The sequence below is a fragment of the Chiloscyllium plagiosum genome, unplaced genomic scaffold (assembly GCF_037043375.1).
Source record: "Chiloscyllium plagiosum isolate Xiang-an unplaced genomic scaffold, Cpla_swu_hap1 HiC_scaffold_42, whole genome shotgun sequence".
NCBI classification, from domain to species: Eukaryota; Metazoa; Chordata; class Chondrichthyes; order Orectolobiformes; family Hemiscylliidae; genus Chiloscyllium; species Chiloscyllium plagiosum.
The window spans coordinates 32,384,650-32,410,044 of NW_028270180.1; the positions used below are offsets into that span (position 1 = coordinate 32,384,650).

General features: G+C 43.5%; 1 protein-coding gene across 2 annotated transcripts in view; it reads right to left on the reverse strand.

Annotated features, from left to right (window-relative positions):
• Window positions 1-4,429: 4,429 nt before the first annotated feature.
• psma4 (proteasome 20S subunit alpha 4) overlaps window positions 4,430-25,395 on the reverse strand; it is a 33,806-nt gene continuing 12,840 nt past the window's right edge. For both annotated transcript variants that reach the window (XM_043680172.2, XM_087982064.1), the window contains exons 6-9: window positions 23,872-23,960; window positions 13,904-14,034; window positions 5,603-5,726; window positions 4,430-4,786 (exon numbers count right to left, since the gene is read on the reverse strand). In XM_043680172.2, the coding sequence (XP_043536107.1) occupies window positions 4,632-4,786; window positions 5,603-5,726; window positions 13,904-14,034; window positions 23,872-23,960 (499 nt within the window). In that variant the 3' untranslated portion in view covers window positions 4,430-4,631. The remainder of the gene's footprint in view (window positions 4,787-5,602; window positions 5,727-13,903; window positions 14,035-23,871; window positions 23,961-25,395) is intronic.

Genomic DNA, 25,395 nt, shown 5'->3' on the forward strand with positions numbered 1-25,395 from the left:
TAGGTTAAACGGCACAGCCTCAGAGTGAAGGAGCAGAACTTGTACAACTGAGATGAGGAAGAATTTCCTCAGCCAGAAGGTGATGAATCTGTGGAACTCATTGCAACAGAGGGCTGGGAGGTCATGTCATTGAGTGTATTGAAGATAAAGATAGGTAGCTTTTTGATTGGTAAGGAGATCAAGGGCTCGGGGAAGAGGGGAGAAGAATGAGGTTAAGAAACATATCAGCCATAATTGATTGGCAGAGCAGATTCAATGGGCCAATTGATCTAATTCTGCTCATATATCTTCTGATCTTGGGTACAAAAGTGAGCAAAACACGGTGGGTGGCACGGTGGTTAGCGCTGCTGCCTCACAGCACCAGAGATCCAGGTTCAATTCCCATTTCTGGCAACTGACTGTGTGGAGTTTGCACATTCTCCCAGTGTCTGCGTGGGTTTCCTCCGAGTGCTCTGGTTTCCTCCCGCAGTCCAAAGATGTGCAGGTCAGGTGAATTGGCTAAGCTAAATTGCCTATAGTATTAGGTGCATTAGTTAGGGGTGAATGTAGGCGAATGGGTCTGGGTAGGTTGCTCTTCGGAGGATCGGTGTGGACTTGTTGGAATGAAGGGCCTGTTTCCACACTGTAGGGAATCTCATCTAAAATCTAATCTAAACAGAGACCCTAGAAGAGTAAAGGAAAGTGAAGAGGAACTCAAGAAAGCAATTAGGAGAGCAAAGAGAGGCCATGAGAAACACTGGCAGACAAGATTATGGAAAATCCCAAGATATTCTACATGTTCATCAAGGAGAAGAGAATAACCAGGGAAAGAATAGGACCCATTAGGGACCAAGGGGGACACTATGCATGAAATTAGATGACACTTGGTAAAGTGTTATCTATCTTTACACAGGAAGAGGACGTTGCAAGAACAAAGTTAGAGAACATGGGCTACAATGTTTTTGAGCAGGTTGATTTAAGAAGCAGGGTATTAAAAGTAGACAGATCCCTAGGTCTGGATGTCTAGGAGATTGCTGTGGGATATCAGGAAGGAAGATGTTAAGAGTTAACCATATTGTTCTGGGTCTGGAGGCACATGTAGGCCAGACCAGCTAAGTTCACTAAAGCACATAAGCAAATCAGATGGGTTTTTACAACAATTAATGGTGATTACAGTCACAATTAGACCCAGCCATTTTAAATTCCAGATTTTATTGAATTGGAATTTCACCATTTGCCAAGATAGGATTTCAACCCATGCTCTCAGAACATTAGACTAACCTGGATTATTACGCTGCCACCTTCCATCACTCTATAATTCAGATGATTGAACTTTGCTCACTGGACACCTATCACTAGGTAAGATAAATTATCACTCTCTTCTCCCCAAGTTTCCAAATGCTCAATGTTTCCTCACTGTTCACCTCAAGCTCTTTTCCAAGGCTGTAAATTCTGACCCAAAATACATATCAACAGACTTCAGACAGGCTGGCAAAACTCTCAGGACCAATCTAATGTGAAACTAAAGCTAAGCCTCTCCTTTAACACATGATGTAGAAATACAAACCAAACTTCAGGTGAGATATGGTCTTGTCCACTTTGAACCCAAGTTTCCAAATGATAAAAGTTTGTGGATAAATGAGGTGATTCGAAGAAACAGAAATCGTTTTCCTATTTTTTCGAACCACATCATTTTCGGTTTCATTTTGTTGTATCCTCTCCTGCTTGGAGCGCTGACTGACCTCAAGTGAGCTGGAGGTCAGAACCTTTATTCCTGCACATAGCAATGACCTTCCCTCACCCCCCCCCCCCCCCCCAGCAACGTCTCCTGGCCCTGACCGACAACAGTGCCTTCCCCCTGACCAACCCCATTTGACTCCAGGTATTGCCCCTTCCTAATCCCCACCATTACTGTCCCTGCCATGGCCTTCCCTCTCATCGTCCTTTCCTGCCTTAAGCCCTGAAATCTGATTTTAGCCGTTCCCTCCTGTTCAAGTCTGTTTTGAAAACACATCAAGGACACCATCTTGTGGTAGATGTTGTTTGGTGCAGGTCATGGGCAAACACGAGTCCCCTGCCATTGCCTGGAGCCTGGTCAATCTAAACATACAGCAGTGAATTCACTAAAACAGAGACAAAGAGAAAGCAAGTATCTCTTTAGGAAGAGAACCATTTGGAAGATCTGTTAGTATGCAGGGTTTTTTTGTCTGGTGGCAGTCTATTCAAAGAGAAAAGCCTATAACAGCAACAGTGTAGTAGTTTAGCAAAAAGTGCAGTTTAGCAGTGTGCACAAGACAGGGCAGGAGAAAACAGCAAGCACCAAAAGCTAAAGGCTGCGGAAGAGGAGTTTAAATAACTTTGGTCCAGAAATAAGTGAGCTGTGTTGACAATTCAAGGGTCTCATGGAAAGCCATTAACTTAAGTTGGGATCAAGTGAATACAGATTCTTGCTAGAAAGAAATAAAATTCAGCAGCCACCTTAACTTAAAAGTGGAACAGGATGACCTTCCCTGAGGTTTGATTATCCATAAGATGGTTGGTGAGGATAAAAGGATAAATTATTCACTCTAGTAGCTGTAATAAGTTTACTAATTACTTATGTAGTATAGTTTGTACTTTCACTTTGTTATAGACTTTGAAATCTTAATGTTACATGTGGATTGCCAGCTTAGTTTATTAATTTACAGGATGTGGTGTCACTGGTTGGATCAGCAATTATTCTGTCCATAGTTCCCATAGAGAAGGTGGTGGTGACCTGCCTTCTTGAACTGCTCCAGTAAATGTGCTGCAGTTAGACCCACAATGACTTTAGGGAGGCAGTTCCAGGATTTTGACCCAGTGACACTGAAGGAATGGTGACACATTTCCAAATCAGAATGGTGTGTGACCTGGAGGAGAACTTTCAGGTGGCAGCACTGCCACATATCTGCTGCCCCTGTGAAGAGAGACTGAAAACCACAGCAATCAAATTACAAAATAAATCAATTGTTATTCTATTCACGTTAAAACCTAGGTTTCTAAATAATATAACGAGCCTTCATAGCAGTCTTTTAGCAACCCTTTGCGTGCCAGTGAAATGTACAATGTACTGTTACTATCACAATTTGGAAGATGAATTACAAAAATAACATTTACAGTTGGTTAGAGTCAGAGTTATACAGTACACAAACAGAACCTTCAGTCCAACTCATCCATGACAACCATATTTCCCAAATTCAACTGTTTTGCTTGCCTGTGTTTGATCCATATCCCTCTAAACTTTTCCTATTCATGTACGTGTCCAAATGCCTTTAAAATGTAACTGCATATGCCACTTCATTTCACAAACCACCGTGTTCAAGTTTAAAAGTCCCTTTTAAACCTTACTAATCTTGCCTCAAAATTATGCCTTTACCTTTGAACTCCCCTACCCCAGGGAGACCTTGGCTACCCATCTTTACAATGCCCTCACAAATTTATAAAATTCTATAAGGTCATCCCTCAACTTTCTAAGCTCCAGGGAATATCATCCCATCCTATCCAGTCTCTCCTTATAACTCAAACTCTCCAGTCCCAATAAGATTCTTATACTTCTTTTCTGCCATTTAATAATATCCTTCCTACAGTAGGATAACTAGAACTGTACACTGTACTCCAAAGTGACCTCAGCAATGCCGCATGATATTCTAACTCCTATACGCAATGCTAAGGCCAATGAAGGCAAACATGTCAAACGTTGTCTTTACCATTCTACCTGTGATACCACTTGCGGAACTATGTTCCTGAATCCCTAGGTCTCTCTGCTCACCACTCCCCTGGGCCCTACCATTAACTGTGTATGTTCTGCCCAGGTTTGACTTACCAAAATATAGCACCTCACATTTATCCAAATTAAACTATATCTGCCACTCCTCAGCCCATTGGCCTAGTATCTGACTTGTCCAGTACTACTATAAACTGGGATCATAATTTCCTTCTGAAAGGAACAGGCAAGGACAACAGGAGAGAAAAGAGACCATACAACAATGCAGTGAGTCACCTGGACCTAGTGAGCCGAACGGTAAGCAAATAACCAACAACAGCACAACCCTGGGTGAGATACCATTCAATGCAATTGGTAAACCTACTGAATCTTATGCTATTCAGGGACTTGACTCTTATTATAAAGCAAACAGTTACTCTGACAAAGTACAGCATTAAGAATGGTCAGACTAAATTGCAAAACTCAGTTCTTTTTTGCTGGATCATAAATTCTCATCTGTGTGTTCCCCCATTTTGGGTGGTGGCACTGCTTCACTCTCAAATTCTCAATAATTTAGACCCTCCAGAACCATCACCAACTCAATGTATCCAACTGCCAATACTAAGCTCTTCCATGTACAATTTAAGAGATGGTGTTTGCTGTACAAGGCTCAACAGAGCATTGCCATCTTCTATTTGCTAACAGTTTGTGAAATAAGTGCATCAGAAACAATTTTTTTGTCTTTATTCTTTATTTTAAAAACCCATCTGGTAATTCCTAGTGCATATACAATTGGTGTGCGAAGTGTACAAGTAATTTGGTTGTGTCTGGTTCGCCTAATTCTCTCCTGAAAACGCTGCAGTCGTTTGAATTTCCAACAAACTTCTGGTTTTACTGGAACACGAACCTGCAGCTCAATTAATTTGCAGTTCTATTTCTCCTTCTCTTTTTGCTCCTTTTCTTTTTTCTCACGTTCAGACTTTGCCTCTTCTTCCTCATGCTGCTTAATCAAAACCTCCACTTCCTTCTGCTTCAGAACCTTGATGCGGGTTTTTCCATTTTCTCGGGTCAGTGTTGCAATTTCCACTGTGGTACAAAGGCAAACATTTCAATTTGTAAAAAGTTATTTCAATTTCAACTGTCACTCAAGTTGGAAGGCACTTCATTGAAAAGAATAAGGTAAACAACGCATCCAACAGGTTCCAAGTGTGTGCTCATGCCTCAGGGTGTGTGGATGTATGTGTTTCATCGGGAAGGAGTTTGGAATGCAGCTTTGAAAGAATGACTATTATAAAGATACAATACCAGGGTAATTTGGATAGTCAGTGGTAACAGTAACATTAAAATAGGGTCTGGTTTTAGTATAATTGTCCAGTATCATTTGGGATTCCTACAGTAAGGGAGAAATTGTACTCCAATCATTCTTCAAGACAAATAGACTTGTACCAAAATCTTCACTGACCACCTCTCTGATAATCTCACTCAAGTTGCCAGTCGCCATGGACCCCAGATAGTGTAGATTATCTAACCAGATAAGTAGGAGTAGATACTAGTAAACCTTAGCAGAAATTGAACCAGCAACTTGACCTGGTTTATATGATTTCTTACCACATCTTGGCAAGGGCAATATAATTGGGGAAATTAATACCATATTTACAAAACCTAGCCTTGCATAGGTTTTTATTTTGTTTTAATATAGATGTTCCTAACTGCACAGATGTCACTGAATGAGGGTTTTCTTCCAATTTGCCTAAAATATCTTGAGACTTCATTGCATTAATTTCAGAAAATGATAACGTCTAGGAGTACAGGGCTGTGTGTTTTTTGTGAAGTACAGCTAATAAATTCTGACATGCTAAAAGAAAACTAGGACAGAAGCTTACAACTCTACATTCTCCTTACCCTTTTCAGCTGATAGTTTACTAACGTCCATGGTCTTATTCAACACTTTAATTGCTAATGCAAGTGCTGATTCCAAAGTCATTTCTCCTTCTTTGAAGTCTTGTTTCAGCATAGAAACTGCAGCCTGTAATATACATGGAAACAGATAAAAAAGAAATTCAACTGTTGGCTTCAAAGTGTCATCAACCACACCACTCAATGACGGAAATCGTCTAGCACTGTCATTGCTAGTTGCAAAGTTTCTGATCAGATTTCAGAAGAAACAAAAATACACTGAAATAGTAACTTTCACAACCTGATGATGTTGCAAAGTGTTTTACAGTCAATGGAGTCTTTAAAGTGCAGTCACTAACGTGCAAATGCAGTAGCCAACTCGGACTCGATCTCTCTCTCCACTGCACTCAAACAGGAAGTTTGTGCTGATGATATCACTGATGTGCGCCTGGAATAATGTAGTGCCCACTCAAACCAGAGGTAGATTTGTGACAGGCTACAATACGCCAAAGGAATGCTCGCACCACACTTGCAGTTTCCGTGTACATTTTTTGTGTCCGTGAACCAACTCTATTCGCTGCTTCCCTGGGTGTCCTGCTGACCACTCACTCACTCACTCCCTTCCACTTGCTATCCAATCCCTCACTTGTCAGAAATTTAGTGAGTGAGAGTGAGCAGGATAGCCAAAATCTAGGAGTGGGGCTGTGTGGAAATCACAAGCCCAGGTTTTGAACTGAATCAGTCTGAAAACAAACCATTTATTGCTCCTACATTTTGATGAAATAAAGTTAGAGGCAGTATGGACACCAACAGCCAGCAAACACAGTCTTTGCACAACAATTTCCCAAAGCAGAAATGAGGTTATAATCAATATTTTTGTGATGTGAAGGATAAACGTTGGCCAAAACACTGGAGTAACAGCCATGTTTCTCTTCAATCCAGTGACCTGAGAACCTCTGAGAGCAGAAAGGACCTATCCGATAGACTGCAGCATTCCCTCAGCACTAAACTGTCTCTTCAATTGCTCCCCTCACCCCATCCAAATCAATCAGGTCAATGCACAGCACCGGTTTCCGGAAGAAGAGGCCATTCAGCAGCATGACTTTCAGTATGTGCAGAGTTCCCTCTTCTCTGCCCAGCCAGAGAATGTGGCTCATTGCTGCACTGGAGTGCCAGTCTAGATTTGTGTGTTTACACTTGAACTCTCAATCTTCTGACACAGAAAGGAATGAGCTATAGCGAACACCTAAACATGGCGAACCATGGACTTGGATATGAATCAGGGGACAATGCTGAAAAGGAATGCTTTACAGGGAAGTTTTGCTCCCTGTAAGCTGTCACTGGATGTCTGACTACAAACAATCCGGGTCTTTTTCAATATATAATTTCAGTCATATCACACTGTAAACTTTTGCTATAAATTCTGTGTCTTACAATCTTATTCTTCACAATCACCTTATGAAGGAGCAGCGTTCTGAAAGCTGGTGCTTCCAAGTAAGCCTGTTGTACTATAATCTGGTGTTATGTGATTTTTAAACTTTGTATATTATAGGACTTATGCAACTAAATACTATTGCTGACAATTTGTCATAGTTCTTCACTTTAAATTTGAAGGTTTGAAGGTTCCTCTTCCAGTTGCTGACAGTCAGCTCCACGGTTTCTGGCAACGAATCATAGAATTCCTCGAGTGAAGATAAAGGCCATTCAGTCCATTGAATCTACGCCAACTCTCCGAACAACCCAAACCTTTCCCCTACTCCCATGAATCCACATTTCCCATGGCTAATTCACCTAACCTGCACATCCCTGGATACTACGGGGCAATTTAGCATGGTCAAGCCACCTAAGCTGCACATCTTTGGACTGCGGGAGGAAACAGGAATACTTAGCGGAAACCCATGCAGAGACGGGGAAAATATACAAACTTCACACAGATTCCAAGGTTGGAATCGAACCTGGGTTCCTGGTACAATAAGGCAGCAGGAGCTAACCACTGAGGCCAAGCTTCTACCAATTGCTATTTGCTAATATAACTCAGTCAGTCAGCTCCCAACTGTGCAGCAGCAGCACAGACCAAACCCGCAGTCAGTCACAGATGGGATTTTTCAGCGGTAGTTTTGTCAGCCTCAGGCATTAGGTCTTAATATATAACAGCAACTTGCAAAAACTGAGTGGCAAAATGCAAGTTTTTAAAAAATTCATTTTGTGGGATGTGAGCATCGCTGGCATTGCCCATCCCTAGTTGCCCTTGAGGTGATGGTGGTGAGCTGCTTTCTGAAACTGCTGCAGTCCATCCACTGTGGGTTAACCCACAATGTCATTCGGAAGGGAATTCCAGGATTTTGACCCAGCAAGTGAAGGAACAGCAATATATTTCCAAGTCAAGATGGTGAGTGGTTTGGAGGGGAACTTGAAAATGGTGGTGTTCTCATATACCTGCTGCCCTTGTCCTTCTAGATGGATGTTGTCATTGGTTTGGAAGGTGCTGCCTTAGGATCTTTGGTGAGTTTCTGCAGTGCATTTTGTAGATAGTACACCACACTGCTACTACTCAGCATTGGTGGTGGAGGGAATGGATGCTGGTGGGTACAATGTCAATCAAGCAGGCTGCTTTGCCCTGTTTCTTGATTGTTGCTGGAGCTGCACTCATCTAGGCTAGTGGGGAGTACTCCATCACACTCCTGGTGTAAGTGTTGCAGATGATTGACAGGCTTTCAGAATCAGAAGGGGAGTTACTCGCTGCAGTACTCCTAGCCTTTCACCTGCTCTTATAGTTAAGTTTCTGATCACTGATAACTCCCAGGATGTTGATAGTGTGGGACTCAGTGATGATAACATCATTGAATGTCAAGGGGCAGTGGTTAGTCTGTCTCTTATTGGTGATGGTCATAGCCTGGCATTTGTGTGGCATGACTTATCAGCCACTTGTCAGCCCAAGTCTGGATATTGCCCAGATCTTGTTACATTTGGACACAGACTGTTTCAGCATTTGAGTCACCGCGAATGGTGCTGAACATTGTGCAATCATCAGTGAACATCCCCACTTCAGATGTTTTAATGGAGGAAAGGTCATTGATGAAGCAACTGATGATGTTTGGGCCTAGGACACTACCCTGAGGAACTCCTGCAGAGATGTCCCGGAGCTGAGATGACTGACCTCCAACAACCACAACCATCTTCCTATGTGACAGGTATGACTCTAACCATCGGAGAGTCTGCCCCCAATACCCATTGATTCCAGTTTTGCCAGGGCTCCTTGATGCCACATTCAGTCGAATGCAGCCTTGATGTCAAGGGCTGTTACTCTCCCCTCCCCTCTGGAATTTAGCTCTTCTGTCCATGTTTGAACCAAGGCTGTAATGGGATCAGAAGCTGAGTGGTCCTGGCAGAACCCAAACTGAGCGTCACCGAATAGGTTATTACTGAGCAGGTGCTGCTTGCTATCACTATTAACGACACTTCCCATTATTTTACTGATGATGAAGAGTACACTGATGAGGCAGTAATTGGCAGGGTTGGATTTGAGCTGCTTTTTTATGCACAGGATAGATGCGAGCAATTTTCCACATTGTTGGGTAGATGCCAGTGTTGTAACTGCACTGGAACAGCTTGGCTAGGGGAGTGGCAAGTTTTGAAGCACAAGTCTTCAGTGTGATTGCTGGAATATTGTCAGGGCCCGTAACTGTTGCAGTTTCCAATGTCTCCAACCATTTCTTGATATCATGTGGAGTGAATCAAATTGGCTGAAGACTGGTATCTGCAATGCTGAGGGCCAGTGGATCATCCACTCTGCACTGCTGGCTGAAGACTGCTGTAAAAGCTTCAACCTCATCTTTTGCTCTGATGTGCTGGGGCCTTCCATCATTGAGGTTGGGGATATTTGTGGAGTCTCCTCCTCCAGTGATTTTTAGATTTTTTTTTTATTAGATTACTTCCAGTGTGGAAACAGATCCTTCGGCCCAACAAGTCCACACCGACCTGCCGAACCGCAACCCAACCCATTCCCCTACATTCACCCCTTCACCTAACACTATGGGCAATTTAGCATGGCCAATTCACCTGACCTGCACATTTTTGGATTGTGGGAGGAAACCGGAAGACTCGGAGGAAACCCACGCAGACACAGGGAGAATGTGCAAACTCCACACAGAGAGTCGCCTGAGGCGGGAATTGAACCCAGGTCTCAAACCCGGGTCTCTGGCGCTGTGAGGCAGCAGTGCTGTGCCACCGTGTTTGTTTAACTGTCCACCACCATTCACGAAGTGGCTGGACTATAGAGCTTAGACCTGATCTGTTAGTGTGGAATTGCTTAGCTCTGTCTATCACTTGCTGCTTATGCTGTTTGGCATACAAGTAGTCCTGTTTGGTGGCTTCACCAGGCTAACAGCTCATCTTCAGGTACACCTGATGCTGATCCTGGTATGTCCTCCTGCACTCTCCATTGAACCAGGGTTGATCCCCTGGCTTGATGGTTGACTCTCAATTGCTCTCTGAAATGGTCTAGCAAGCTATTCAGTTGTATCAATTGCTACAAAGTCTTGAAGTGAAACCGGACAGTGCTATGCATCAGGCCAGACCCCTTCAAAACATTTCAAGAAGGCAGTCAAGATCCTAACGTTTGTAGTTGTTTTCAGCAGGTGTAAAGTGGATATTCCAGGAGTTGAGTGGGAGATATGCCAGGTCATGAGGTTGCAGATTGTGCTGCTGTTGATGGTCCACAACAACTCATGGATGCCCAGTCTTGAGTTGCTAGATTTGCTTGAAGTCTGTCCTATTCAGCATAGTGATAATGCCAGACAACACAATAGAGATTATTCTCAATGTGAAGGTAGGACTTTGTCCTCACAAGGACTATGCGTTGGCCACTCTTACCTATACTGTTATGGACAGATGGGCAACTGGAAGATTGGGAAGGATGAGGTCAAGTACGCTTATCCCCCCCTCTTGTTGGTTCCCTCACCACCTGCCGCAGACCCAGTCTAGCAGCTACGTCCTTTAGGACCCAGTCAGCTCAATCAGCTGATTCTTCAGCTGAAGGAGGCCGGTATGTGGTAATCAGCAGGGGGTTACCTTGCCTGTGTTTAACCTGAAGCCATGAGACTTCATGGGATCTGCAGTCAATGTTGGGGGCTCCCAGGGTAACTCAGTCCTGATTGTATACCGCTATGCCGCCACCTCTGCTGGGTCTGTCCTACTGGTGAGACAGGACATATCCAGGAATGGTGACGGTGCTGCCTGGGACATTGTAAGGTATGATTCCATGAGTATGACTGTCAGGCTGTTGCTTGACTTGTTTGTGAGGCAGCTCTCCTAATTTTGACACTAGGCCCTAGATGTTAGCGAGCAGGACTTTGCTAATTCGACAGTGCTGTTTCTGTCACTGTCTTTTCTGGTGCCTAGTGTAATGATGCTGCTCCTTTGACAAGGTTATGTTGTCTTTGTTTTTTTGTTTAGAGGGGTTGTAAAGTCAGGGATTCCAATATGCTTGGAAATATCTACTTGAAGAAGCTTTTCAGCATTTTTCAAACACACTTGGACAATGAAAGGGGAATGGCCAGTTCTCCCAGTTCAGGGTTTGATTTGGCTTCAGCAGTCTGGCTGTTTTTTTTTGCAGCTGCTGGTCATGTTTTAGCTGGGAACCCAGAGAAACTGCAGGTCCCAAAGAAACACTCCATGCTTATTCTCTCTCTCTCTCTGACATCTCTCCTGTAAGAACCGTTGTTTGATTTTTCCTTTTCCTGCTCATGGGTGTTTATGGGGATGTTGCAAGTATTTGTAGCAGCATCATAAGTTGCGATTGAGTCAATAGGGTTTTCAGATAGAATAAGTTATTCCATATTCGGTTCTCTTTTGTTCATGTTTCATTCAGTAGACTGTAAATAAATTCTGTTTTGTTTTGAGTGATTGGGCTAGCTGCACCACTCCTGGAATATCCACTTTACACCTGCTTAAAACAACTAGAAACGTTAGGATCTGGGCTGCCTTCTTGAAATGTTTTGAAGGGGTCTAGCCTGGTGCATAGCACTGTCCGGTTTCAAGACTTTGTAGCAATTGATACAACTGAATAGCTTGCTAGACCATTTCAGAGAGCAATTGAGAGTCAACCACATTGCTGTGGGTCTGGAGTCACATGTAGGCTAGACAAGGTGAAGATGACAGATTTCTTTCCTTGAAGGACATTAGTGAACCAGATGGGTTTATCCGACGATCGACAGTGATTTCATGTCATCAGTAGATTCTTAATTCCAGATTTTTAAAAACTAAATTCAAATTCCACCATCTGCTATGGTGGGATTCAAACCCGGGTCCCAGAACATTATCTGGGTCTCTGTATTAATAGTCTAGCGATAATACCACTAGGTATTTCCTTCCCACAAGTGGCATCATTATACGTGCTAGCCCAAAATTGCAACAAAAAGACATAAGGAGGGCCATAAGGAGAACATGAGGAGATAGAGGCTTTCAGTAAAGATATGTCAAAGGGTAGGGTCTAAACAGCTAAAGTCACAATCACCAATAATGCAGTGAGGAGCGACAGAGAGAGGAGTGCTGAAGGATCACTGTGTTCTGGAAGAGTTTAGAAGGTGCTAATAGATATTGAAAGCAGTGGGACCATGCAGTGATCCACAATAGTAGGATAGGTTTTTAAACTGCAGGTACAGGAGAACTGCGTGTTAATAGTGAGTCAGAAAGGACAGGAGTGATAGGCAAGTGGGACAGAACATGACAACACAATTTTGGGACAGGATTCAGTTTCATAAATGTGTAAAAGGGTTAACAGGGATAGCAGGAGTATGGAGTAATCAAATCAGACCTGATCTCATTGAAAGGCAGAGCAGTCTCAATGAGCCAAGTAGGTAAACACAATGACTGCAGATGCTGGAAACCAGATTCTGGATCAGTGGTGCTGGAAGAGCACAGCAGTTCAGGCAGCATCCAAGGAGCTTTGAAATCGACGTTTTGAGCAAAAGCCCTTCAGGAGAACTGTTGCTGGTGTTTTTGAATCAGTAGTCTGTACTGTTTGTCCTGTTCGGGTCCGAACTCTGCTGGTTTAAAGGTGGTCCGGAATCTGTGTGGGATGAGTTGGTTATGGAGGCAGGCACTGAGGAAGCAAATTTGGCTGTGGTAGCGAGTTTGTTTCACGACATGGTTGAAGAGCTTCAGGGCAGAGGAAATGGCCTGGGAGTTGCAGTGGGAGAGGGACTCCCTGAGATTCTTGTAGAGAGAGGAGGAAAACTTCTCCAAGGCAAGCATCCTTGCAAGAGGATTCGCAGTAGGGTTAAAATCAACTAGGTAAAAACAAAAACAAGGGTTTTGCCCGAAACGTCGATTTCAAAGCTCCTTGGATGCTGCCTGAACTGCTGTGCTCTTCCAGCACCACTGATCCAGAATCAAGGAGCCAAGTGTCTGCTTCTGCTCTTAATTCTGATGTAAATGCGTTTTTAAGACACACAGGGATATTAGTTAGAACCTAGATTAGCTTAAGTCAACTGAAGCAAAATCAGTGATTTGGTTGCTTTAGGAAACAATGGAGCCAATTCAGAGTTTCTCCTGAATCTGGGCAGAGTTTCTTCTATTCACCACAGATCAGTAATACCATAGGATTTAGCAGAACCCCAACAGTCAGCAACATCCTAGGATTCGACAACATCCACGGAGTCAGCAATACCAGAGGGTAGCTAGCAGGTTGACACACCTTTGGAAACAGTATATACATGGGATGAATCTTTTCTCACCCTTTTTTACTGTGGCATTGGTCCAACCAATAAAACAAGAACAAACAATGGCAGTGTGTTACACAGTTTAGAAAATTTGCTGACATTAGTCCACAGTTAACTTTCAGCAGATTTGACAGCATCTGTAGTGACAAATGTTAAAGTTCAGGTGAGCCATCATGGGCAGGATCTGTGAATTCTCTGCACACAGGTGCTGCCTGCCTTGAAGATTACAATTTTTTTTGCTGATTTCTAACATCTCTAGAATTTTCCTTTTGCAGTCCAGGAAAAGCCAATTGCTGTCACTAAGATGCTTGTATGTCTAATTCACCTTCACCTTTGGTCACATGTCTCAAAATGGAGTATCTCAACCAAAATAAGGGTTCTTTAGTAATTGATATTTAGTGTTGGAACCAGCCTGAAACCTTTTCTATTAGAAATTCTATAATTATGTTTTTAGAAATATTCACTGTATTAATCTGTATAAGCTAAATCTTCAATGCTATGCATTAATAATATTAGAATCAAACCAACACGTGACAGTTACTGCTCTTATTACAAAGTCACTGAGCCCTTTCATTCAGGTACTTACAGCACTGTTATTGCCGATACATGTGGCTTTCCATCCTCCATAGTTTCCACTGGGGTCGCTCTGATACAACTGATACCCATAGTGCTTGTCCCATCCCATGTACAGCAGCGAAACACCAAAAGGACGCTTTCCTGTCAGTTAGATACAAATTGCCAAGAATTTCACCAACAGTGAATTTCTTCAAATAGTTAGGTAAATATGACAGTCACTTTGCACAAAGCACCATTATCCAGAGACTTTGAAACAGCGATACTGAGTTCTAATCGGATTTAATGACATGCAGAAGTCTGCTGTCTGTTGTAAGGGTTTCTGGGCCTGCCTCAAAGCAGGACAACAGGTCAGACTGGCTGTGATCAGTGAGAGATGGGGTAGGAGCCTCTTTCAACAGGATATTCCTCCATAGGCCAAAGGATGCCTGACTGGGTAACACATCCATGACTGTAGAGGTAGTCCCTAGGGTTTACCTGACAGCCTCCATACACGGCATAAGGCCCATCCCAAACACGCAGTGGAGGACGAGCCTTAATTAAAACTCATTGGCCTCACAGTGGGGAGGACACACTTAAACCTCCTCACATTTGACTTAATTGGGAAGGGGAAGGAATCAAGAAGTCTATACGCTGTCCATCCCCTGATTATAAAGCCCCACTGTGGCTCACAGTCTGAAACCTTTTATTTGGTGGTGATTGGGAGTGGGGAAGGTTGTAGAATTAAATTTCACTCAATCAATGCATATGAAGTTTCTAAGACTGCTGTGTTTTAGAGTCTCTTTTCAATTTGGGGTTACATAAAAGGCCTTGGTCCACTTTCAAATTCTGTCAGCTAACAAGCTTGGGTGACTTTGTTATTAAATGTGAGCCGACATTGTTTTACTGGCCAGCGCAGTGAGTAGCTGGACTGCTAGTCTTCAACACTCAGTGTTAGGAATGTCAAGGTTTGAAAATGGTCATATTTTAAATTGCCCATTTAACTTCAGGATGGAATAGAATAGGGGTTTAGAAAATAATCATCAGATTTCTACCTGTTACAAGACCCATGTGATTCATGTTGCCACAGAGATTGGCTTTTGGAGGAGGAAAGGTCACAAAAATTCATGATGATAGCATCTTATAATATTTGCTTAAAATATCTCTCAAATTTACAGAGAAGTTCTTGTTAGTGTGAAGAGTGAGGCTGGTAGACGTAGGGAATGTTGGATGATGAAAGTAATCAATGCTCTGTTCAAGAAAAAGGAAGCGGCACAAATCAGGTACAGACAACTAGGATCGAGTGAATCCTTAGGGGAGTGTAAGACAGTGAGGGCAGTAACAGAGGAACCTTGAATAGCCAGCATTCGATTATCCGGCAAGATCGCAAGGTATCGATGCTCGGCTAAACTGTGTTATCCGGCATTCGATCATCCGAACAAAATACTCCCTGTCAGTGTCGTTCGGATAATCAAGGTTCCTCTGTACTTAACAGGAAAATCAGGATAGAAAAAAAGGAGACATAAGATACTTTAGCAAAAAGAGTTAAGGAGAATGCAAAGAGATCCCATAAGTACATTAAAGGGAAAACAGTAACTAGGGAGAAAATAGGACCCTTTAAAGATCAACTTGGCGGTCTATGTGTAAAACTGCAGGAGATGGATGAGATACTAAATGAACATTTTGCATTAGTATTTAGTGTGGTGAAGAACATGGAAGCTAGGGAACTTGACGAAGTAAATAGTGATGTCTTGAAAAAGAGTACATATTACAGAGGAGGAGGTCATAGAGTCATACAGCACAGAAATAGGAGAATGGTTTTTAATGCAAGAATCAAGAGACAAGAGTCTTATAGTCTGGAAACAGACCATGCCGACCATAATCCCAAACCAAACCAGTCCCATCTGCCTGCTCTTAGCCCATATCCCTCTAAACATTTCCTATTCATGTACTTATGTAAATGCCTTTTAAACGTCGTAACTGTATCCACATCCACCACTTCCTCTGGAAATTCATTCCACATATGAACTATTCTCTGTAAAGTAAAATTTGTCCTCATGTCTTTTTTAAAATCTTTCTCTTCTCACCTTAAAAATACGCCCACTTGTCTTGAAACTCTTTATCCTATGCAAAAGACACATGCCATTCACCTTATTAATACCCTTCATGATTTTATAAACCTCTATAACGTCAGTCCTCAACCTCCTATGCTCCAGTGAAAGCCGTCTAGTCTATCCAGTATCTCGTTCTAACTCAAGCCTTCCATTCCCAGTAACAACCTGGTAAATTTCTTCTGAACCCTCTTTAATAATATCCTTTCTATAACAGGGCGATCAGAATTGGACACAGTGCTTCAGAATAGGCCTCACCAACATTTTGTACGACCTCAACGTAATGTGTCAACACCTATACTCAAAAGTCTGAGCAATGAAGGCAAACCTGCTAAGTGCTTTCTTAATCACCATCTCCACATGATGCAAACTTCAAAGAATCATACACCTGAATCCCTACGCCTCTCTATTCTAGAACACTAGCCAAGGTCCTACTTTTAATTGTAAAAGTCCTGCCCTTGTTGTTTCACCAAAGTACAATTTTCCACTTTATTCAAATTAAACTCCTCCTGCCCCTCTTCAGCCCATTGACCCATTTAATCAAGAACTCTTTGTAATCTTAGATAACATTCTGCACTGTCCACTATATCACCAATTTTGGTGGCATCTGCAAACTTACTATACATGCCTTCCTCTAAATCATTAATATATATATTACAAATAAAAGTGGACCCAGCACCTATCCCTATCACTCCTCACAGGCCTCCAGTCCAAAAAACAACCCTCCACCATTGCAGTCTCCTGCCATTCAGCCAATTTTGGATCCAATTGGCAAGCTCACCCTGAATCCCATGGTATCTTAACTTTACTGATTAGTCTACTATGTGGAACCTTTTCAAAGGCTTTAGTAAAGTTCAAGTAACCAATGTTTACCACTCTGCCTTCATCAATCTTCTTGGTTACTTCCTCAAGAAACTCAAACGAGTTTGTGAGACATCATTTCCCACACACAAAACCATACTGACTATCCCTAATCAGTCCATGTCCCTCCAAATGCACATAAATGCAATCTTTCAGAATTACTTCCAACAATGTACCCACCACCGGAGTCAGGCTCACAGGTCTACAGATCCTAGGCTTCTCCTTACTTCCCTTCTTAAACAAATGCACATTAGGCACTCTCCAGTCATCTAACACCTCACCAGTACTGAGGGATAGAATACAGAACATAGAACATTGTAGCCCAGTACAGGCCCTTTGGCCCTTGATGTTGCGTCAACCTGTGAAACCAATCTGAAGCCCATTTAACCCACACTATTCCAATATCATCATATGTTTATCCAATGACCATTTAAATGCCCTTAACGGTGGCAAGTCTATGACTTTTGCAGGCAGAGCGTTTGACGCCCTTACTACACTGAGTAAAGAACCTACCTCTGACATCTGTCCTATATCTGTCACCCTTCATTTTAAAGCTATGGCCCATCGTGCTAAGCCATCACCATCTGAGGAAAAAAGTTCTCACTGTCCACCTTATCTAATCCTCTTGTATGTCTCAATTAAGTCACCTCTCAACCTTCTTCGCTCTAACAAAAACAACCTCAAGTCTCAGCCTTTCCTCGTAAGACCTTCCCTCCATACCAGGCAACATCCTAGTAAATCTCCTCTGAACCCTTCCCAATTCTTCCATATCCTTCCTATAACCCGGCAACCAAAACAGTAGGCAATACTTCAAGAGAGACCGCACCAGCGTGTTGTATAGCTGCAATATGATCTCATGGTTCCGATACCCAATCCCTATACTAATAAAAGCTAACACACTGTAACCCTATTAACCTGGGTGGCAACTTTCAGGGATCTATGTATATTGACAGAGATTAGATTAGATTCTCTACAGTGTGGAAACTACCTTCAGCCCAACCAGTCCACACTGACCCTCCAAAGAGTAACCCACCCAGACACATTTCCCTCTGACTAATGCACCTAATCACTATAGGCAATTTAGCATGGCCAATCCACCTGAACTGCACATCTTTGGACTGTGGGAGGAAACTGGAGCACCCGGAGGAAACCCATGCAGACACTGGGAGAATGTGCAAACTCTATAAAGGCAGTCGCCCGAGGCTGGAATCGAACCTGCGACCCTGGTGCTGTGAGGCAGCAGTGCTAAGCACTGAGCCACCGTGCCACCCTCTTTGCTCATCCACGGTACCAAGAATCTTACCTTTAGCCCAGTACTCTCTATTCCTGTTATTCCTTCCAAAGTGAATAACCTCAGACTTTCCACAATAAACTTAATTTGCCACCTCTCAGTCCAGCTCTGCAGCTTATCTACGTCCTTCTGTAACCTGCAACATCCTTCTGCACTGTCCAAAAGTATCACCACAAATGTACTAACCCATCCTTTTACGTCCTCATCCAGGTTATTTATAAAAATGGCAAACAGCAGTGGCTCCAAAACAAATCCTTGCAGTACACCACTAGTAACCAAACTCCTGGATGAACACTTCCCATCAACCACCATTCTCTGTCTTCTTACAACTAGCCAATTTCTGATTCAACTCACTAAATCACCCTCAATCCCATGCCTTAGTATTTTCTGCAATAGCCTACCGTTGGAAACCGCATCAAACGCTTTACTGAAATTCATATACACACATCAACCCCTTTACCCTCATCCACCTGTTTGGTCACGTTCTCAAAGAATTCAGTAAGGTTTGTGGGGTACAACCTACCCTTCACAAAACCAAGTTGACTACCCCTAATCAACTTATTCCTTTCTAGATGATGATAAATCCTCTCTCTTATCATCCTTTCCAACATTTTACCCACAACTGAAGTAAGGCTCACTGGTCGATAATTCCCAGGGTTGTCTCTACTCCCCTTCTTGAACAAGGGGACAACGTTTGCTATCCTCCAGTCTTCTGGCAGTATTCCTGTCAATAATAACAACATAAAATTCAAAGCCAAAGGCTCTGCAATCTCCTCCCTCGCTTCCCAGAGAATCCTAGGATAAATTCCATCCGGCCCACAGGATTTATCTATTTCCACAGTTTTCAGAATATAGAGGGGTATAAAATCATGAGGGGCATGGATAGGATAAATAGACAAGGTCTTTTCCCTGGGGTGGGGGAGTCCAGAACTAGAGGGCATAGGTTTCAGGTGAGAGGGGAAAGATATGAGAGAGATCCAAGGGGCAACTTTTTCCACGCAGATGGTGGTACATGTATGGAATGAGGAAGTGGTGGAGGCTGGTACAATTGCAACATTTAAAAGGCACCTGGATATGAATAGGAAGGGTTTGGAGGGATATGGGCCGGGTGCTGGCAGGTGGGACTAGATTGGGTTGGGATATCTGGTTGGCATGGACGAGTTGGACCGAAGGGTCTGTTTCCGTGCTGTGCATCTCTATGACTCTATAATTGCTAACATCTCCTCCTTATGAACCTCAATCCAGTCTAGTCTAATAGCCGGATCTCAGTATTCTCCTTGACAACATTGTCTTTTTTCTGTGTGAATACTGACAAAAAGTATTCATTTAGTGCCTCTCCTATCTCCTTGTCTCCAGGAACAACTTCCCACTACTGTCCTTCACTGGCCCTAATCTTACTCTAGTCATTCTTTCATTCCTGATATATCTATAGAAAGCTTTAGGGTTTTCCTTGATCCTACCTGCCAAAGTTTTCTCATATTCCCTCCTGGCTCTTCTTAGTTCTCTCTTTAGGTTACAGAGATGTACAGCATGGAAGCAGACCCTTCTGTCCAACCCGTCCATGCCGACCAGATATCCTAACTGAATCTAGTCCCCTCTGCCAGCACCTGGCCCATATCCCTCCAAACCCTTCCTATTCATATACCCATCCAGATGCCTCTTAAATGTTGCAATCACACCAGTCTCCACCACTTCCTCTGGCAGCTCATTCCATACATGTACCACTCTGTGAAAAGGTTGCCCCGTAGGTCTCTTTTATATCTTTCCTCTCTCAGTCTAGACCTATGCCCTCTAGTTCTGAACTCCCCGATCCCGGGGAAAAGACTTTGTCTATTTATCCTATCCATGCCCCTCATAATTTTATAAACCTCTCTAAGGTCACCCCTCAGCCTCTGACAGTCCAAGGAAAACAGCCCCAGTCTGTTCAGCCCCTCCCTATAGCTCAAATCCTTCAACCCTGGCAACATCCTTGTAAATCTTTTCTGAACTCTTTCAAGTTTCACAACATTTTTCCGATAGGAAGGAGACCAGAATTGCACACAATATTCCAACAGTGGCCTAACCAATGTCCTGTACAGCCGCAACATGATCCCCAACTCCTGTACTCAATACACTGACCAATAAATGAAAGCATACCAAACGCCTTCTTCACTATCCTATCTTCCTGCGACTCCACTTTCAAGGAGCTATGAACCTGCACTCCAAGGTCTCTTTGTTCAACAACACTTCCTAGGACTTTACCATTAAATGTACAAGTCCTGCTAAGATTTGCTTTCCCAAAATGAAGCACCTCGCACCTTCCTGGCTAACTTGTAACTCTCAAGCACCCTAACTGAGCCTTTACATCTCATCTTCACATAAGCCTCCTTTCTCCTCTTGACAAGAGTTTCAACTTCTTTCGTAAACAACGGCTCCCTCACTTGACCACTTTCTCCCTGCCTGACAGGGACACACTTATCAAGGACATGTAGTAGCTGTTCCTTGAACAAGCTCCACATTTCAATTGAGCTCATTCCCTGCAGTTTCCTTTCCCATCCTGTTCATCCTAAATCTTGCCTAATTGCATTATAATTGGCTTTCCCGTAGCTATAACTTTTGCCCTGCAGTATTTACCTATCCCTTTTCATTGCTAAAGTGAATGTAACCAAATTGTGGTCACTATCACCAAAGTGCACTATCACCTACCTCCAGAACTACTTAGTACCATATCCAATATGGCCTCGCATCTTGTTGGGCTATCTACCTACTGTGTCAGGAAACCCTCCTGCATACATTGGACAAAAAACTGACCCCGTCAAAACTACTCGAACTATTGTATTTCCAGTCAATATTTGAAAAGTTACGGTTCCCCCATTGCAACTAACGTGTTACTTTCGCTCCTATCCAGGATCATCTTTGCTATCCTTTCCTCTACATCTCTGGAACTTTTCTGAGGCCTATAGAAAACTCCCAAAAGGGTGACTTCTCCTTTCCTGTTTCTGACCTCAGTCCATTCTACCTCAGTAGACCAGTCCTCATTTAACGTCCTTTGTGGTACCATAATACTGTCGTTGACTAACAATGCCACACCTCCTCCTCCTGTACCACCTTCCCTGTTCTTACAGAAACAACTAAATCCCGGAACCTGCAACAACCATTCTTGCCCCTGCTCTGTCCATGTCTCCAAAATGGCCACAATATCAAAGTCCCACATACCATCCCATGCTGCAAGTTCATCCACTTTACTCCGGATTCTCTCGGCTTTGAGGCAGATACACTTCAAATCACCTTGCTGCCTGCTGGTTCATTGTGACAACATTGAAACCTTAGTAATGACCTCAATACTCAACCTCCTGTACACGAGAGCGACATTCAGGTTCACAGCCCTCTGACGAATTACTTTAAACCCTCCCAAAGAGCATTAGCAATGAGTCTGGGAGCCGGGATGTAATGTTGATGCTGTACAGGACCTTCGTGCGGCAACTTTTGGAATTCCGCGAACAATTCTGGTCGCCCATCAAAAGGAAAGATGTTGCTAAACTTGACACAGTGCAGATAAGATTTACAAGGTTTTGCCAGGACTGGAGGGCTTGAGTTATCGGGAAAGGCTGAGTAGGCCGGGGGTATCTTCCCAGTAGCTCAATGTTATGACCAATAAAGGCAAGTGTCCCAAATACCTTCTTCACCACCTTGTCTACCTGCGACTCCACACTCAAGTATGTACCTGCACCCTTAGATCTCTTTGTTCAGCAACACTCCCCAGGGTTCTACCATTAACTGTTGAAGTATGGTGTGTCTTATCAAACTGCAACACCTCACGTTTACCTGAATTAAATTCCATCTACACTCCTTGGTCAATTAGCACATCTGATCAAGGTTTCATTGTATTGAGGTGATCTTCTTCACTGTCCATTACACCACCAATTTTGGTGTCATCTACAAACTTACTAACCACTCTTACATTCACATCCAAATCGTTTATATAAATGCCAACAAACAATGGATCCAGTACCGATCCTTGTGTCAACACCATTCATCATAGTCCCCTAATCTGAAAAGCAACCCCCAACCCCAGTCTCCAACCTTCATGCATTCAATTGGCTAGCTGTCCCTGGACCTCATGTGATCTAACCTTGCTAACCAGTCTTGCGTGCGGAACCTTGTTCATATACCCATCCAGATGCCTTTTAAATATTGTTTTTGTACCCACTCCCACCAGTTCCTCTGGCAGCTCGTTCTGTGTATGCACCATCCTTTACATGAAAAGGTTATCCATCAGGTTCTTTTAAAATCTTTCCCCTCTCACCTTAAATCTATGCCCTCTAGTTTTGGACTCCCCACCCTGGTGAAAAGATCTTGTCTATTTATCCTATCCATTCCTCTCATGATTTTATAAACCACAAAAAGGTCATCCCCTCAGCTTCCGAAGCTACAGGGTAAATAGCCCTAGCCTAATCAGCCTCTCCCTACTACTCAAGCCTGCATATCTTTGGACTGTGGAGGAAACCAGAGCACCCAAAGGAAAGCCACACAGAAACAGGGAACGTGTGCAAACTCCACACAGACTGTTGCCCAAGGGTGAATCGAACCTGGGTCTCTGGTCCTGCGATGCCTAAGTGCTAACCACTGGGCCACCATGCCACCCATGGAAATTGAATCCCCAGCCTCTGAATCAGGGAAAAAAATGGCATAACTGAGCATCAATGAGTAGGTAAAAGTGAGGACTGGAGATGCTGGAAATCAGAATAGAGTGGTGTTCGAAAAGCACAGCAGGTCAGGCAGTATCCGAGGAGCAGGAGAATCGACATTTCAGGAATGAGCCCCACTAGTAGGGATATATTTCCCTCCCCACCCCTTTCCACAAAGACCGTTCCCTCCGTGACTACCTGGTCAGGTCCACCCCCCACTCCCCCCCCCCCCCCAAACAACCCACCCTCCCCTCCAGGCACCTTCCCCTGCCAACGCAGGAATTACAGAACCTGCACCCACACCTCCATCCAAAGCCCCAAAGGAGCCTTCCACATCCATTAAAGTTTCACCTGCACATCCACCAATGTCATTTATTGTATCCGTTGCTCCCAATGCAGTGTCCTCTACATTGGGGAGCTTGGACGCCTCCTCGCAGTGCGCTTCAGGGAACACCTCCGGGACACCCGCACCAATCAACCCCATGGCCCAACATTTCAACTCCCCCCTCTCACTCTGCCGAGGACATGCAGGTCCTGGGCCTCCTCCATCGCCACTCCCTTACCACCTGACACCTGGAGGAAGAACGCCTCACCTTCCGCACCAGAACGCTTCAACCCCAGGGCATCAATGTGGACTTCACCATTTTCCTCATTCCCAACTATCCGCTCCAACCTCCTCTCTGAGCTATCACCTTCACCCCCACCTCCATCCAGCAATTGTACTCTTGGCTATCTTCTCCCCAGCCCCACATCCCTCCCATTTATCTCCCCATCAATGAGTCGGTCCAATTCAGTCTGTCTTTGCCATTAATTGGCGCAATTAAAAAGAACCCTGATCAAGCAAATTTTATCCAAAGCAAGGAAATGCTGTTGTAAACCTGACATCTCAAATTCAAAGGCAGAAGATGAACACTGTAGACATACCTAGCTGTAAATGACATAAAAGCATTGTAAAAACAGAACTTACTCATCTGGAAATCAATAATTCTACAATATAGATTCTTCACGAAGTTTAAAGTTAATGGTTGCACATTTGCATTTTTTGTTTTCGACATGTTTTACTCCTGCTTACCTCCAAACTGTGTGTAGGCCTGTTTGATATCACAGAGTGTTGTCACCAGCTGCTCACAGGGGATTGGTTCCTGGTACTGAAGTAGATACCTGTGAGTGCATAACAAAATTATTATCATATTGTGGAAACTGCAGGAAGATTTCTGTTTTTTAATGACTTAAATAATACATAAAGAACATTCTGACAGAGAAAGTAGTCGATAACTCCCCAGTGTACTTAAATTTTGATAATTGAGAGCTTATTTATTTAAAGGGAAGAGCACTCGATGTGAAACTGTAAAACCACAGGGTCATGGTGCTGCGTTTACAACCCAGGGATACTGAAACCAGTTGTTTGCTTTCTCCATCACACTGGCAGCCAGCGTTTACTTGTTTATTCATTTTCAAAGGTGTGAGCATCATTTGAATCATTGAGACGTACAGCACAGAAACAGATCCTTTGGTCCAACTCATCCATATCCACCAGATATCCCAGTCGAATCTAGTCCCATTTGCCAGCACCTGGCTCACCCTCTAAACCCTTCCTATTCATATACCCATCCAGATGCCTTTTAAATGTTGCAATTGTACCAGCCTCCACCACTTCCTCAGGGAGCTCATTCCATACACACACACCACCCTCTGTGTGCAAAAGTTGCCCCTTAGGTCCCTTTTAAATTATTCCCCTCTCACCCTAAATCTATGCCCTCTAGTTCTGGACTCCCCCACCCCAGAGAAAAGATCTTGTCCATTTACCCTATCCATGCCTCTCATGATTTTATAAACATCTACAAGATCATCCCTCAGCCTCTGACGCTCTGGGGAAAACAGCCCCAGCTTATTCAGCCTCTCCCTATAGCGCAAACCCTCCACAACCCTGGCAACATCCGTGTAAATCTTTTCTGAACCTTTTCAAGTTTCACAACATCCTTCCATTAACAGTGAGACCAGAGCTGCACACAGTATTCCAAAAGTGGAAAAACCAATGTCCTGTACAGCTGCAACATGACCTCCCAACTCCTATACTCTGCGGACTGACCAACAAAGGAAAGCATACCAAATACCTTCTTCACTATCCTATCTACCTGCGACTCCACTTTCAAGAAACCATGAACCTGCACTCCAAGGTCTTTTTGTTCAGCAACACTCCCTAGGACCTTACCATTAAGTGTATGAGTCCTGCTCTGATTTGACTTTCAAAATGCAGTACCTCACATTTATCTAAATTAAACTCTGCCATTCCTTACCAATCTGATCAAGATCCTGTTGCACTCTGAGGTAACCTTCCTTGATATCCACTACACCACCAATTTTGGTGTCATCTGCAAACTTACTAACTATGCTTCCTCAGTTTACATCATTTATATAAATGATGAAACACAGTGGACCCAGCACTGATTCTTGTGGCACACCACTGGTCACAGGCCTCCAGTCTGAAAGGCAATCTTCCACCTCTGTCTTTCATGAGATCTAACCTTGCTAACCCGTCTACCCTTAGAAACCTTGCTGAACGCCTAACTGAAGTTCATATAGATCACGTCCACCG